Below are 15,759 nucleotides of genomic sequence, written 5' to 3' on the forward strand. Positions count from 1 at the left end.
AGTACATCCATAGGTACACATAGCTATACACATCTACACCACAGTACACCAGTACACCATAGGTACACTAGCTATACACATCTACATCCATACAGTACACCAGGTACACTAGCTATACACATCTACACCCATACAGTACACCATAGGTACACATCTACCCATACAGTACACATCTACACATCTCCATACAGTACACCATAGGTACACTAGCTATACACATCTACATCCATACAGTACACCATAGGTACACTAGCTATACACATCTACATCCATACAGTAGCACACATACATCCATACAGTACACTAGCTATACACATCTACACCCATACAGTACACCATAGGTACACTAGCTATACACATCTACATCCATACAGTACACCATAGGTACACTAGCTATACACATCTACATCCATACAGTACACCATAGGTACACTAGCTATACACATCCATAGGTACACTAGCTATACAGTACACCATAGGTACACTAGCTATACACATCTACACCCATACAGTACACCATAGGTACACTAGCTATACACATCTACATCCATACAGTACACCATACACAGTACACCATACACCACAGGTACACTAGCTATACACATCTACACCCATACAGTACACCATAGGTACACTAGCTATACACATCTACACCCATACAGTACACCATAGGTACACTAGCTATACACATCTACACCCATACAGTACACCATAGGTACACTAGCTATACACATCTACACCCATACAGTACACCATAGGTACACTAGCTATACACATACAGTACACCATAGGTACACTAGCTATACACATCTACATCCATACAGTACACCATAGGTACACTAGCTATACACATCTACACCCATACAGTACACCATAGGTACACTAGCTATACACATCTACATCCATACAGTACACCATAGGTACACTAGCTATACACATCTACATCCATACAGTACACCATAGGTACACTAGCTATACACATCTACATCCATACAGTACACCATAGCTATACACATCTACATCCATACAGTACACCATAGGTACACTAGCTATACACATCTACACCATAGGTACACAGCTATACACATCTACACCCATACAGTACACCATAGGTACACTAGCTATACACATCTACATCCATACAGTACACCATAGGTACACTAGCTATACACATCTACATCCATACAGTACACCATAGGTACACTAGCTATACACATCTACATCCATACAGTACACCATAGCTATACACATCTACATCCATACAGTACACCATAGCTATACACATCTACATCCATACAGTACACCATAGCTATACACATCTACATCCATACAGTACACCATAGGTACACTAGCTATACACATCTACACCCATACAGTACACCATAGCTATACACATCTACATCCATACAGTACACCATAGGTACACTAGCTATACACATCTACACCCATACAGTACACCATAGGTACACTAGCTATACACATCTACATCCATACAGTACACCATAGCTATACACATCTACACCCATACAGTACACCATATCTATACACATCTACATCCATACAGTACACCATAGGTACACTAGCTATACACATCTACACCCATACAGTACACCATAGGTACACTAGCTATACACATCTACATCCATAGGTACACTAGCTATACACATCTACATCCATACAGTACACCATAGGTACACTAGCTATACACATCTACATCCATACAGTACACCATAGGTACACTAGCTATACACATCTACATCCATACAGTACACCATAGGTACACTAGCTATACACATCTACATCCATACAGTACACCATAGCTATACACATCTACACCCATACAGTACACCATAGGTACACTAGCTATACACATCTACACCCATACAGTACACCATAGGTACACTAGCTATACACATCTACACCCATACAGTACACCATAGGTACACTAGCTATACACATCTACATCCATACAGTACACCAGGAAAATAGGGAATGGGAATCAATCCCCACAAGGTTCGTTAAACAAGACTGTGTGTGTTTGCCCCTGTCTCCTGTGGTCCTGACAGGAAATGCAGTGGGCTGCCTGTTGAGGTCTACTTAGTATGTATCACAATTCTCTCCCTCCCCTCTTGTCCCTAACCCTTGGAGCTTCCTTTTCCAGGTCAGAGGTCAGCTGAGCGAGGCGATGATGTGTGCTCAGAGCCAGGAGGTAGTCCCTGAAACCAGGGCACAGAACAGCCAATCAGAGCCTGAGGTCAGAGTGCACCGGAGGTTATCGGTCATGGGGCACCCTTCACTGCTTGTCTGTTCTACTGGGGGGGGTACTAGACTTTCTGGAAACTGGTCACTGGACAGCCATGGTTACCACAACCAGGGAATAGAGAGATATACAAATACTACTGGCTGATGTCATGACCATAGACAGCAGCCAGAGGTTTTAAAACGTTCTAGTAATGGCAGCCATCTTGGCATGTCATAAATAGGGACTAACTCATAAATAAAATGACTCGATTTTATTTCTATGGACTATATTCTAAATGAGTATCTCTCCTGCTGTTAAACCATGTATCTGTGGAGTTGGGATCCATTTGATCACAGTAGAAAAGGCCCCTGTTCTCTTACTGACACATTTTGATTGATAAAAACATTACAGCAATACAAGAAACAGAAGGTTAATCTAGTCGTCAAGATAGTCAACACACACTAACTCCAGACTGTGTTTGTCTAGTCTGTCCAGTCTACTCCATACACAACTAACTCTAACCATGGTGTGTTTAACCAGCCAGTGTGTGTTGACTACCAGCTGTAGCTAACTCTAACCATGGTGTGTTTAACCAGCCAGTGTGTGTTGACTACCAGCTGCAGCTAACTCTAACCATGGTTTGTGTTGACTACCAGCTGCAGCTAACTCTACCCATGGTGTGTGTTTAACCAGCCAGTGTGTGTGTTGACTACCAGCTGCAGCTAACTCTAACCATGGTGTGTGTTTAACCAGCCATTGTGTGTTGACTACCAGCTGCAGCTAACTCTACCCATGGTGTGTGTTTAACCAGCCAGTGTGTGTTGACTACCAGCTGCAGCTAACTCTACCCATGGTGTGTGTTTAACCAGCCAGTGTGTGTTGACTACCAGCTGCAGCTAACTCTAACCATGGTGTGTGTTTAACCAGCCAGTGTGTGTTGACTACCAGCTGCAGCTAACTCTAACCATGGTGTGTGTTTAACCAGCCAGTGTGTGTTGACTACCAGCTGCAGCTAACTCTACCCATGGTGTGTGTTTAACCAGCCAGTGTGTGTTGACTACCAGCTGCAGCTAACTCTACCCATGGTGTGTGTTTAACCAGCCAGTGTGTGTTGACTACCAGCTGCAGCTAACTCTACCCATGGTGTGTGTTTAACCAGCCAGTGTGTGTTGACTACCAGCTGCAGCTAACTCTAACCATGGCTTCTAATCACTCTCATCTTAGCATGATCACTCACTCATTGGGTTCAGTTTCCCACTGATTTGAGATTTTTCACTGAAGGAACCACACTGTTTGTTTTGGACATGACGCTGAATCTTGCCTGGTGTGGAGTGAAGTGGGCACTAACATGACACAGGGTGGTGTGGGGGTGTGCAAGTCACAACATTTTATAGTGCTTTTACCTATTTTTGTCTGTAGCAAGGAGGAACATACAACATCTCTAGTGTCCGTACAGATATTCATCTTATACTATATTTTCTGCAGCTCAAGGTCCAGTCCCAGTTGAATCAGACCACAGAGGAGTTTGAACAGGTACTAAACTCTCCCACCCCTCACTACATACCAACCGGAAGAGGGTAGCTCTTGCTAGCAAGTTTGACATTGGCTAACAACAAAATTGCTTAGTTAGACACAGCGATTTGTCGGCTCTGTATGTTTGACTGTTTCTTGTTTCTCTGACTGACTGTTTTGTCTTAATTCCCCACCCCCAGGCTCAGAAGACAGTTGCAGAGCTCCAGGCTCAGCTGGACCTGCTGAAAGAGGCAGGAGACTCCCCACAGGCTGACACAGAGGACGTAGCCCAGCTAAAGGTACCCACATAGCGCTGAACATGACCCTTGGCTTTGTTCATCAGGACACAATGCTGTGGAACTTTCAGATAGAAATTTGTTATGTAGAACAAACATGCCTCTCTGACATGTAGAATAAAAATAGTAATCATGTTGGCTCTATTCATTACATTTCTAACCCTAACCCTGCAACATTGGACAACGTTTGACTGCTAAATGTGGACCAGCGCCAGTATTCATCAAGCGTCTCTGAATAGGAGTTCTGATCTAGGATTTATAACTCTCTCTGGGGGTGAGGACTCTTGTGCCCAAATGTCTGTTTTAGCATGGGCACTGCCATTGAGGACTTTTACAATTTTAAAGTAGTCAACTGGGTGGGACTTATTATTGGTCAAGGAAGGATCACATGATTCCATCCAGGTCATCAGGAGGAATCAGCCAATGAATCATACTCTTGAGCTAATATTCCATAACTATAGGTGGCAATAAATCACCAACCTTGGCTTTATACCTGTTCAAACAACACACTCCAGGTGGCAGTATGCTTCATTAAAGTTAGTTTACCAGCTCATAGACGTAGTAGAAGAACAAATTGATGAATTAAAAATGGAGCCTGAATAGCGCTACCCATGCTGTCACAGATGCTATAATGGGATATACAGTAGCCTATTCAATGCTGCCATCGTTATACATCTCTATGGGTCACCCCTGTCCATTCACTATAGTCTAAAAGGAAAAACTGATCCTAGATCAGCACTACTACTCTGAGACGCTTTATGAATACATGCCCTGGTCAGAACTGAAGCCGATGGCGGTTGTGTGAGGTCCGAAGGATCACCTTCTGTCCCTCTTCTTTTCTCCTCAGGAGCGCCTGCAGAAAGAGAGAAAACTAATCAAAGATCTTGGCCAAGCAGCCACCAAACTCCAGCAGCTCTTAAAGTCCACTCAGGAGCAGCTTGCCAAAGAGAGGAACAAACACCGCACACTACAGGACCACTCTGATGAGACCAAGGTGGCCATGACAATCTATTACTCATTTATTATGCTAAGGTTGTGGGTTCAATTCCCACAGGGATCACATACCCAAACTAAAAATGTATGCACTCACTGTACTGACAGTTGTTTTGGATATCTGCATCTGCTGAGTGGAATACAGAGTAAAATATTTATTATTATTATTATTGCACACTTAGCCTGAATGACTACAGTAATACTGTTTTGAACTGCTGCATGGGTGTGGTTATGTCTTTTCTATATTTTTTTGTAATGTCCATCAATGATTGTTTTGATTGATTCATGTATTTATTGTTTGGGTGTGGTTGTAAATGTGTATTTTTGTGTCTGACTTTCAGAGCACAGTGCTGAAGGAAGGAACGTCTGTTTAAGAGACTGAAGACAAGACATTAAAACATTCCAAAAAGGCCTTCATATGATTACTATTACCATAGTTATGCATTCCAAAACCATTCTTATTTCTTTGTACTGTAGTAGTTGATTTCTGCAACTCCTGTAAGAATCAAAGGACCAGTTTCCCAGACACAGATGCATGGCCAATGGAGAATCTCCATTTAAAATAACTTTTTAGTCCAGGACTAGGTTTAATCTGTGTCTGTGAAACCGGACCAAAATGTTTAGCTATTGCTATGAACATTTCATTGTATGATCTATGATGAGGAAAAAAAGACTATGCTGCAAACAAAACTTTGTTGAAGAAAAATCTCCATTCCATCAATGACTCTGGCTATGTCAGAAGTTCTACCGAATACTAGCTTTGGTCCAGGGCATTAGTGCACGTTCCTCCACTACGCCCTGTATCGCTATCGATTAACGCCCTGGACCAGAGTTAACCTATTACCTACTCTGCCTTATATTCACAATGACCCCCCCCCCAACCAGAGTCCAGTGTTAAAAGGGAAAACAATTGTGCGTTAATGCGTACATCGACCTGTGCAATTACTTTGTTTGTATCCAAAATGGCACCCTATTCCCTATATAGCACACTACTTTTGACCAGGGCCCTCGACGAAACGCAATGGGCCCTTGGTCAAAAGAAGTGAACTATATAGGGAATAAATATGGTGCCAATTTCGGACACACATTTTGTGTGTGTCTTTTCTAAGAGGTTGGTTGAATGGTGGGTAGATTTTATGGTACACACAATGGATGGGTGAATGCAATACAGTGAGTGCCTCCTTCAGTACTGTGTGCGCAGTAGCTGGCTGCCAACACACATGAATGACTTTGATAAAGAATAAACTACAATGTAGCTATGTGTAATGACTCAGTCCTGCTTGAACCTGTTGTTGTTGACATTTAAAAAAGGATTGATGAAAGAAACCTTGTGGCTGTTCCAGAAAGCATGATTGTTACATTAGCCAGCTAATATTGATAAACATCCAGCTAATTTGGATAAACTGCCACATAACGGCCACACAATCAGAGGCTATGCTACAGGACTTCTTTGCTAGCACTGACAGGTATATGTTCTGGGACTCCGCCGATAGCATCGACGAGCTAACCACCTCCATCACAGGCTTCATTATGAAATGCATCACCGACGTCCCCACAGTTAATGCTCGCTGCTTCCTCGATCAAAAGCCCGGGATTAACACCGAGGTTGGAGCTAAAATAAAGGACAGGGCTGTGTATTGCAGCCAACCCCGAAGCTACAGCTGAGGACACAAACAAGTACAATAAATCCCTCTACAACCTCTGCAGAGCCATCAAACAAGCAAGGACGATATAGGAACAAGGTGGAACCCTATTACACTGACTAAAATGTCGCATTTGGGGCTTCTGAGTGGCACAGCGGTCTAAGGCACTGCATCTCCGTGCTAGAGGCGTGGTTCGATCCCGAACTGTATCACAACCAGCTGTGATCTGGAGTCCCATAGGGCGCCGCACAATTGGGGGGCAGCATCATGTTGTGGGGGTGCTTTGCTGCAGGAGGGACTGGTCCACTTCACAAAATAGATGGCATCATGAGGAAGGAAAATTATGTGGATATATTGAAGCAACATCTCAAGACATCAATCAGGAAGTTAAAGCTTGGTCGCAAATGGGTCTTCCAAATGGACAATGAGGTTGGGTGATTGTGGAGGCCAGGTCATCTGATGTAGCACTCCCTCACTCTTTGGTCAAATAGCCCTTACACAGCCTGGATGTGTGTTGGATCATTGTCCTGTTGAAAAACAAATTATGTCGAAGCGCAAACCAGATGGGATGGTATATCGCTGCAGAATGCTGTAGTAGCCATGCTGGTTAAGTGTGCCTTTATTCTAAATGAATCACAGACAGTGTCACCAGAAAAGCACCATCACACCTCCTCCATGCTTCACGGCAGGAACCACACATGCGGAGATCATCCGTTCACCTACTCTGCGTCTCACTAAGAGACAGCGGTTGGAACCAGAAATCTCATATTTGGACTCATCAGACCAAAGGACAGATTTCCACCGGTCTAATGTCCATTGCTCATGTATCTTGGCACAAGTAAATCTCTTCTTATTGTTGTCCTTTAGTAGTGGTTTCTTTGCAGCAATTCGACCATGAAGGCCTGATTCACGCAGTCTCCTCTGAACAGTTGATATTGAGATGTCTGTTACTTGATGCATTTATTTGGGAAGCAATCTGAGGTGCAATTAACTATAATCAACTTATCCTCTGCAGCAGAGGTAACTCTGGGTCTTCCTTTCCTGTGGCGGTCCTTATGAGAGCCAGTTTCATCATAGGGCTTGATGGTTTTTCCGACTGCACTTGAAGAAACGTTAAAAGTTCTTGACATTTTCCAAATTGACTGAACTTCATGTCTTAAAGTAATGATGGACCTTTGTTTTCTTTACTTATTTGAGCTGTTCTTGCCAGAATATGGACTTGATCTTTAACCAAATAGGGCTATCTTCTGTATACCAACCCTACCTTTACACAACTGATTGGCTCAAAAGCATTAAGTAGGAAAGAATTTCCACAGATGTACTTTTAACATGGCACACCTGTTAATTAAAATGCATTCCAGGTGACTACCTCTTGAAGCTGGTTGAGAGAATGCCAAGAGTTTGCAAAGCCGTTGTCAAGCTAAAGGGTGGCTACTTTGAAGAAACTTAAATATGAAATATATTTTGATTTAACACTTTTTTGGTTACTCAATGATTCCATATGTGTTATTGCATAGTGATGTCTTCACTATTATTCTACAATGTAGAAAATAGTAAAAATGTATAAAAACCCTTGAATGAGTAGGTGTGTCCAAACTTTTGACTGGTACCATATAATAAACAGAGTAGCAGCTGTGTGTATGTGGCGTCAATATGTGTGCATGCGTGTGTGTGTCAGTGTAGTATGTGTGAATGTGCATAGAGCCAGTGCAAGAGAGTCAGTGCAAAAAAATTAATAACTGTGGTCAATAATCCCGGGTAGCCATTTGATTAACTGTTCAGCAGTCTTAAGACTTTGGGGTAGAAGCTGTTCAGGAGCCTTTTGGTCTTAGACTTGGCACTCCAGTATCGCTTGTCGTGCGGTAGCAGCGAGAACGGTGTATGACTTAGGTGGCTGGAGTCTTAGACAAATTTTAGGACCTTCCTCTGACACTGCCTGGTATAGAGGTCCTGGATGGCAGGACGTTTGGCCCCGGTGACGTACTGGGCTGTACGCACTAACCTCTAGAGCCTTGCGGTCAGATGCCGAGCAGTTGCCATACCAAGTGGTGATGCAGCCAGTCAAGTTGCTCTCAATGGTGCAGCTGTAGAACTTTTTCAGGATCTGAGGGCCCATGCCAAATATTTTCAGCCTCCGAGGGTGAAGAGGCATTGTCGTGCCCTAGTTACGACTTTGTTTTGACCATGACAGGTCCTTAGCGATGTGGACAACTAGGAACTTGAAGCTCTTGGCCAGCTCCACTACAACCCTGTCGATGTGAATGAGGTGTGTTCGGCTCTCTGTTTCCTGTAGTCCAAAATAAGCTCCTTTGCCCATGTTGATGAAGGGTTTGTTGTCCTGGCACGAACCTGCCAGGTCTCTGACCTCCCTATAGGCTGTCACATCGTTGTCAGTGATCAGGCCTAACACTGCTGTCATTGGCAAACTGAATGATGGCATTGGAGTCGTGGTTGGCCACGCAGTCCTGTGTGAACAGGGAGTACAGGAGGGTACCAAGCACGCACCTCTCAGGGGCCCCCGTGTTGAGGCCTACCCTCACCACCTGGGGGCGGGCCATCAGGAAGTCCAGGATCCAGTTGCAGAGGGAGGTGTTCAGTCCCCGGCTCCTTAGCTTAGTGATGAGCTTGGAAGGCACTATGGTGTTGAACAATAGAGATTGCATCATCTGTGTATCCGTTGGGGCGGTATGCGAATTGGAGTGGGCCTAGGGTTTCTGGGATGATGGTGTTGATGTGAGCCATGACCAGCCTTTTAAAGGATTTCATGGCTACAGATGTGAGTGCTACGGGGCGGTAGTCATTTAGACAGGTTACCTTGGTGTTCTTGGGCACAGTGACTATGGTGGTTTGCTTGAAACACGTAGGTAATACACTGTTAGTCTACACCTGTTGTTTACGAAGCATGTGACAAATAACATTTGATTTGATTTTAAGTTCCACTGTGTCCAAATCACTAAGGACTTAAAATGGTCCACAAAGACGCAAACAGTCTGGCTGCATCACTGCTTGGTATGGCAACTGCTAAGCCCCCGATCGCATGGCGCTACAGATGGTGGTGCACCCAGCCCAGTACATAACTGTTGAAAGAGCCTGTTGCAAGACTCCAGACACCTAAGCCATTGACTGTTCTCTGCTTCCGCACGGCAAGTGGTACCGGAGCAACAAGTCTGACACCAACAGGCTCCTGAACAGCTTATATCCCCAATCCACAAGACTGCTAAATAGTTAACAAAATGGCTACACGGACCATCTACATTGACTTTTCACTCACACACACACGCTCACACGGACTCTCCAACACACACACACTCACTTAATTTGCTCACATTCTGAGCATAACACGCACACACATTCATCATACTGTATATGCTTCTGGTACTCTGTTTATAATATATCCTGATGCCTAGTCATCTTACCCCTATACATATCTACCCCTACCACTCCTTTATCCTTGCACATTGTAAATATGATATTGGCACTGACCCTGGAACTGACCCTGTATATAGCTACTGACCCTGGAACTGACCCTGTAGTAGCTACTGACCCTGGATATAGCTACCAACCCTGGAACTGACCTTGTATATAGCTACTGACCCTGGAACTGACCTTGTATATAGCTAAAGACCCTGGAACTGACCTTGAATATAGCTACTGACCGTGGAACTGACCCTGTATATAGTTACTGACTCGACCTGACCCTGTATATACAGTAGGGAGAACAAGTATTTGATACACTGCCGATTTTGCAGGTTTTCCTACTTACAAAGCATGTAGAGGTCTGTAATTTTTATCATAGGTACACTTCAACTGTGAGATACGGAATCTAAAACAAAAATCTAGAAAATCACATTGTATGATTTTTAAGTAATTAATTTGCATTTTATTGCATGACATACAGTGCCTTGCGAAAGTATTCGGCCCCCTTGAACTTTGCGACCTTTTGCCACATTTCAGGCTTCAAACATAAAGATATATTTTTTTTGTGAAGAATCAACAACAAGTGGGACACAATCATGAAGTGGAACGACATTTATTGGATATTTCAAACTTTTTTAACAAATCAAAAACGGAAAAATTGGGCGTGCAAAATTATTCAGCCCCCTTAAGTTAATACTTTGTAGCGGCACCTTTTGCTGCGATTACAGCTGTAAGTCGCTTGGGGTATGTTTCTATCAGTTTTGCACATTGAGAGACTGACATTTTTTCCCATTCCTCCTTGCAAAACAGCTCGAGCTCAGTGAGGTTGGATGGAGAGCATTTGTGAACAGCAGTTTTCAGTTCTTTCCACAGATTCTTGATTGGATTCAGGTCTGGACTTTGACTTGGCCATTCTAACACCTGGATATGTTTATTTTTGAACCATTCCATTGTAGATTTTGCTTTATGTTTTGGATCATTGTCTTGTTGGAAGACAAATCTCCGTCCCAGTCTCAGGTCTTTTGCAGACTCCATCAGGTTTTCTTCCAGAATGGTCCTGTATTTGGCTCCATCCATCTTCCCATCAATTTTAACCATCTTCCCTGTCCCTGTTGAAGAAAAGCAGGCCCAAACCATGATGCTGCCACCACCATGTTTGACAGTGGGGATGGTGTGTTCAGGGTGATGAGCTGTGTTGCTTTTACGCCAAACATAACGTTTTGCATTGTTGCCAAAAAGTTCAATTTTGGTTTCATCTGACCAGAGCACCTTCTTCCACATGTTTGGTGTGTCTCCCAGGTGGCTTGTGGCAAACTTTAAACGACACTTTTTATGGATATCTTTAAGAAATGGCTTTCTTCTTGCCACTCTTCCATAAAGGCCAGATTTGTGCAATATACGACTGATTGTTGTCCTATGGACAGAGTCTCCCACCTCAGCTGTAGATCTCTGCAGTTCATCCAGAGTGATCATGGGCCTCTTGGCTGCATCTCTGATCAGTCTTCTCCTTGTATGAGCTGAAAGTTTAGAGGGACGGCCAGGTCTTGGTAGATTTGCAGTGGTCTGATACTCCTTCCATTTCAATATTATCGCTTGCACAGTGCTCCTTGGGATGTTTAAAGCTTGGGAAATCTTTTTGTATCCAAATCCGGCTTTAAACCTCTTCACAACAGTATCTCGGACCTGCCTGGTGTGTTCCTTGTTCTTCATGATGCTCTCTGCGCTTTTAACGGACCTCTGAGACTATCACAGTGCAGGTGCATTGATACGGAGACTTGATTCCACACAGGTGGATTGTATTTATCATCATTAGTCATTTAGGTCAACATTGGATCATTCAGAGATCCTCACTGAACTTCTGGAGAGAGTTTGCTGCACTGAAAGTAAAGGGGCTGAATAATTTTGCACGCCCAATTTTTCAGTTTTTGATTTGTTAAAAAAGTTTGAAATATCCAATAAATGTCGTTCCACTTCATGATTGTGTCCCACTTGTTGTTGATTCTTCACAAAAAATACAGTTTTATATCTTTATGTTTGAAGCCTGAAATGTGGCAAAAGGTCGCAAAGTTAAAGGGGACTGAATACTTTCGCAAGGCACTGTAAGTATTTGATACATCAGAAAAGCAGAACTTAATATTTGGTACAGAAACCTTTGTTTGCAATTACAGAGATCATACGTTTCCCGTAGTTCTTGACCAGGTTTGCACACACTGCAGCAGGGATTTTGGTCCACTCCTCCATACAGACCATCTCCAGATCCTTCAGGTTTCGGGGCTGTCGCTGGCCAATACGGACTTTCAGCTCCCTCCAAAGATTTTCTACTGGGTTCAGGTCTGGAGACTGGCTAGGCCACTCCAGGACCTTGAGATGCTTCTTACGGCGCCACTCCTTAGTTGCCCTAGCTGTGTGTTTCGGGTCGTTGTCATGCTGGAAGACCCAGCCACGACCCATCTTAAATGCTCTTACTGAGGGAAGGAGGTTGTTGGCCAAGATCTCGGGATACATGGCCCCATCCATCCTCCCCTCAATACGGTGCAGTCGTCCACCAAAGAATGATGTTTCCACCTCCATGCTTCACGGTTGGGATGGTGTTCTTGGGGTTGTACTCATCCTTCTTCTTCCTCCAAACACAGCGAGTGGAGTTTAGACCAAAAAGCTCTACTTTTGTCTCATCACACCACATGACCTTCTCCCATTCCTCCTCTGGATCATCCAGATGGTCATTGGCAAACTTCAGACGGGCCTGGACATGCGCTGGCTTGAGCAGGGGGACCTTGCGTGCGCTGCAGGATTTTAGTCCATGACGACGTAGTGTGTTACTAATGGTTTTCTTTGAGACTGCGGTCCCAGCTCTCTTCGGGTCATTGACCAGGTCCTGCCGTGTAGTTCTGGGCTTATCACTCACCTTCCTCATGATCATTGATGCCCCACGAGGTGAGATCTTGCATGGAGCCCCAGACCGAGGGTAATTGACCGTCATCTTGAACTTCTTCCATTTTCTAATAATTGCCAACAGTTGTTGCCTTCTCACCAAGCTGCTTGCCTATTGTCCTTAGCCCATCCCAGCCCCGGTCTACAATTTTATCCCTGATGTCCTTACACCCTCTCTGGTCTTGGCCATTGTGGAGAGGTTGGAGTCTGTTTGATTGAGTGTGTGGACAGGTGTCTTTTATACAGGTAACAAGTTCAAACAGGTGCAGTTAATACAGGTAATGAGTGGAGAACAGGAGGGCTTCTTTAAAAAAAACGAACAGGTCTGTGAGAGCCGGAATTCTTACTGGTTGGTAGGTGATCAAATACTTTTGTCATGCAATAAAATGCAAATTAATTACTTAAAAATCATACAATGTGATTTTCTGGATTTTTGTTTTAGATTTAAAAAATATATATTTTAGATTCCGTCTCTCATAGTTGAAGTGTACCTATGATTACAGACCACTACATGCTTTGTAAGTAGGAAAACCTGCAAAATCGGCAGTGTATCAAATACTTGTTCTCCCCACTGTAGCTACTGACTTTCTACTTTACTTTATGTTTTAAATATTTTTACTACTGATCGTGATTACTGCACTGGTTTCATTGTACTTGTGCACATAATAATAAAACTTTAGACTTATCTCTCAAAGTCCTTCTGACTTCAGGGTCTGGAATGGCTCTTTGATGTTGAAGGCACAGTGCCTGGATAATGAAGGGGGCTGTGCTTTTACTAGTTGGCTCTCATCCATGTCTTTCACAGTCGAACACCCACACACAGCCCCCGAGCCCCGCCCCCTACCATTACAACAGTTGGATTTTGCATATTTTTTTTGTTCGTCTTTGTTCATATAGCATTTTAAAGGGCTTTTTTTTAACAGTTCTTTTGTTGTTTGTATCAAACTACTGAGTGTGCCTTAACAGGTTCCTTTATTCGGATTATACCTACAGTTTGGCTGGATTGTACTTGAATATTGAATAATAATGTGATTTGGGAGAAAATATAAATTTATGTGTATGTTATTGCAAGTTTACTTAAATTAGGATAAAATACAAATGTATAGATCGACTTTGAATGATGATGTAAATATGTTAAATTAAAGTATGCCGTCAGAAAAAATACATACACCCCGACTTCACGCACAGACTTTTGACCTTAGTAAGAAAGACATCAGGGAGGGCCAAGATGGCGTTGCTTTGAGAGGGAATGTTTTCTCGCCTGTCAAAGCAACATTGAGGGTTAGGCGGCCCATCATAGAGCGGGCCACCGAAGTAACATCAAAAAGGATCGATAATTTGTCAGAAACTGTCAGTCAGCTTCACAAAATTGTGAGCGAGAACAAGGAAAAGATAACGTTCCTAGAGAATGAGTTGAAGAAACTGCAATCCCAAAATACTGAGCTGTGTGAGAATGTCGCTGAATTTCAAAGGTACTCTCGCAGGTGGAATCTGAAAATCCAAGGTGTAAAAGAGGTAGAGGGAGAGGATATTAGGGAAGCAGTCATTAATATCATGGGAAAGGTGGCTCTGTGCATCAAAGACAAGCTAAGAGACGTGATTGATGTGGTACATCGACTTTGGAAAGGAAGATCTGATGGACCCCCTCGCAATATCATCTTGCGCTTAACTATGCGCCATTACAGGGACATCATCTGGAAAATCGCCACGGGGAACAAGTTTCTGGACGAGAAGAAGCTCTGCATCAAAGAGGCCATGATACCGCAAGATCAGATATCATCCTGACCAACTTTTCCTCTAAATACACCTCTGCTGTCTTCAACCAGGATCTCAGCGATCACTGCCTCACTGCCTGCGTGCGTAATGGGTCCCCTCATCACTGTCAAACACTCCCTAAAACACTTCAGCGAGCTGGCCTTTCTAATCGACCTGACCCGGGTATCCTGGAAGGATATTGACCTCATCACGTCAGTAGAGGATGCCTGATTGCTCATTAAAAGTGCTTTCCTCGCCATCTTAAATAAGCATGCCCAGTTAAAAAAATGTAGAACTAAGAAAAGATATAGCCCTAAAGTGGTGATCCTAACTGACCTAAAACAGGGAATTTTTACAAGGATTAAATGTCAGGAATTGTGAAAAACTGAGTTGAAATGTATTTGGCTAAGGTGTAAAATGTAAATAACACTTAAGATCAACTGGTTGAAAAGATGTTTGATCAATACTGATTCAATATGGTATTTCATTCCAAATAATGTGTTTAATAAATTGGGAGGTCTTACATTTTTACTGAAATTTAATTATATTCCTGAAAGATTACCCAGTAAATTGGCTAGGTTTCACCAACAACCTTTAATGGCCTGTAAAATATGTTTACTACACAATTTTTCCCAACACAAAGCTATTTTGTGGAATAATTCAGACATAACTGTAAGGAATAAGTAATTGTTCTACCCCAGCTGGCATGAGAGGAATATTGACTTTGTTCTTGATGTTTTCAACAACAGGGGTAATATTCTCACATATGAACAATTTATAACATTGAAAGAGTTTCCAATACCTTTCAGAGAGTTTATTTCTGTGATCAAAGCCGTTCCCAGTGGTCTAACTATGCTAATGAAAACTCATCTTAGCTTTGGTAATGATCACAAAGCTTATCCAGAACTCAGTTTGGAAAGCGTGGGCTTACTTGAGAAATCTTGTTGTAATAAATATAAGACAAATTCTC

At 43.0% G+C, this 15,759-nt stretch overlaps 1 protein-coding gene across 1 annotated transcript in view; it reads left to right on the forward strand.

Moving 5' to 3' along the window:
• Positions 1-6,304, forward strand: part of LOC115112953 (ribosome-binding protein 1-like) — a 72,030-nt gene extending 65,726 nt beyond the window's left edge. The window contains 5 exon segments of the mRNA XM_029640051.2: positions 2,162-2,254; positions 3,728-3,775; positions 3,955-4,053; positions 4,898-5,044; positions 5,385-6,304. Of these exon segments, the coding sequence (XP_029495911.2) occupies positions 2,162-2,254; positions 3,728-3,775; positions 3,955-4,053; positions 4,898-5,044; positions 5,385-5,417 (420 nt within the window). The 3' untranslated portion in view covers positions 5,418-6,304.
• The last annotated feature ends 9,455 nt before the right edge of the window (positions 6,305-15,759 follow it).

This window comes from Oncorhynchus nerka, linkage group LG28, assembly GCF_034236695.1.
Source record: "Oncorhynchus nerka isolate Pitt River linkage group LG28, Oner_Uvic_2.0, whole genome shotgun sequence".
Taxonomy (NCBI): domain Eukaryota; kingdom Metazoa; phylum Chordata; class Actinopteri; order Salmoniformes; family Salmonidae; genus Oncorhynchus; species Oncorhynchus nerka.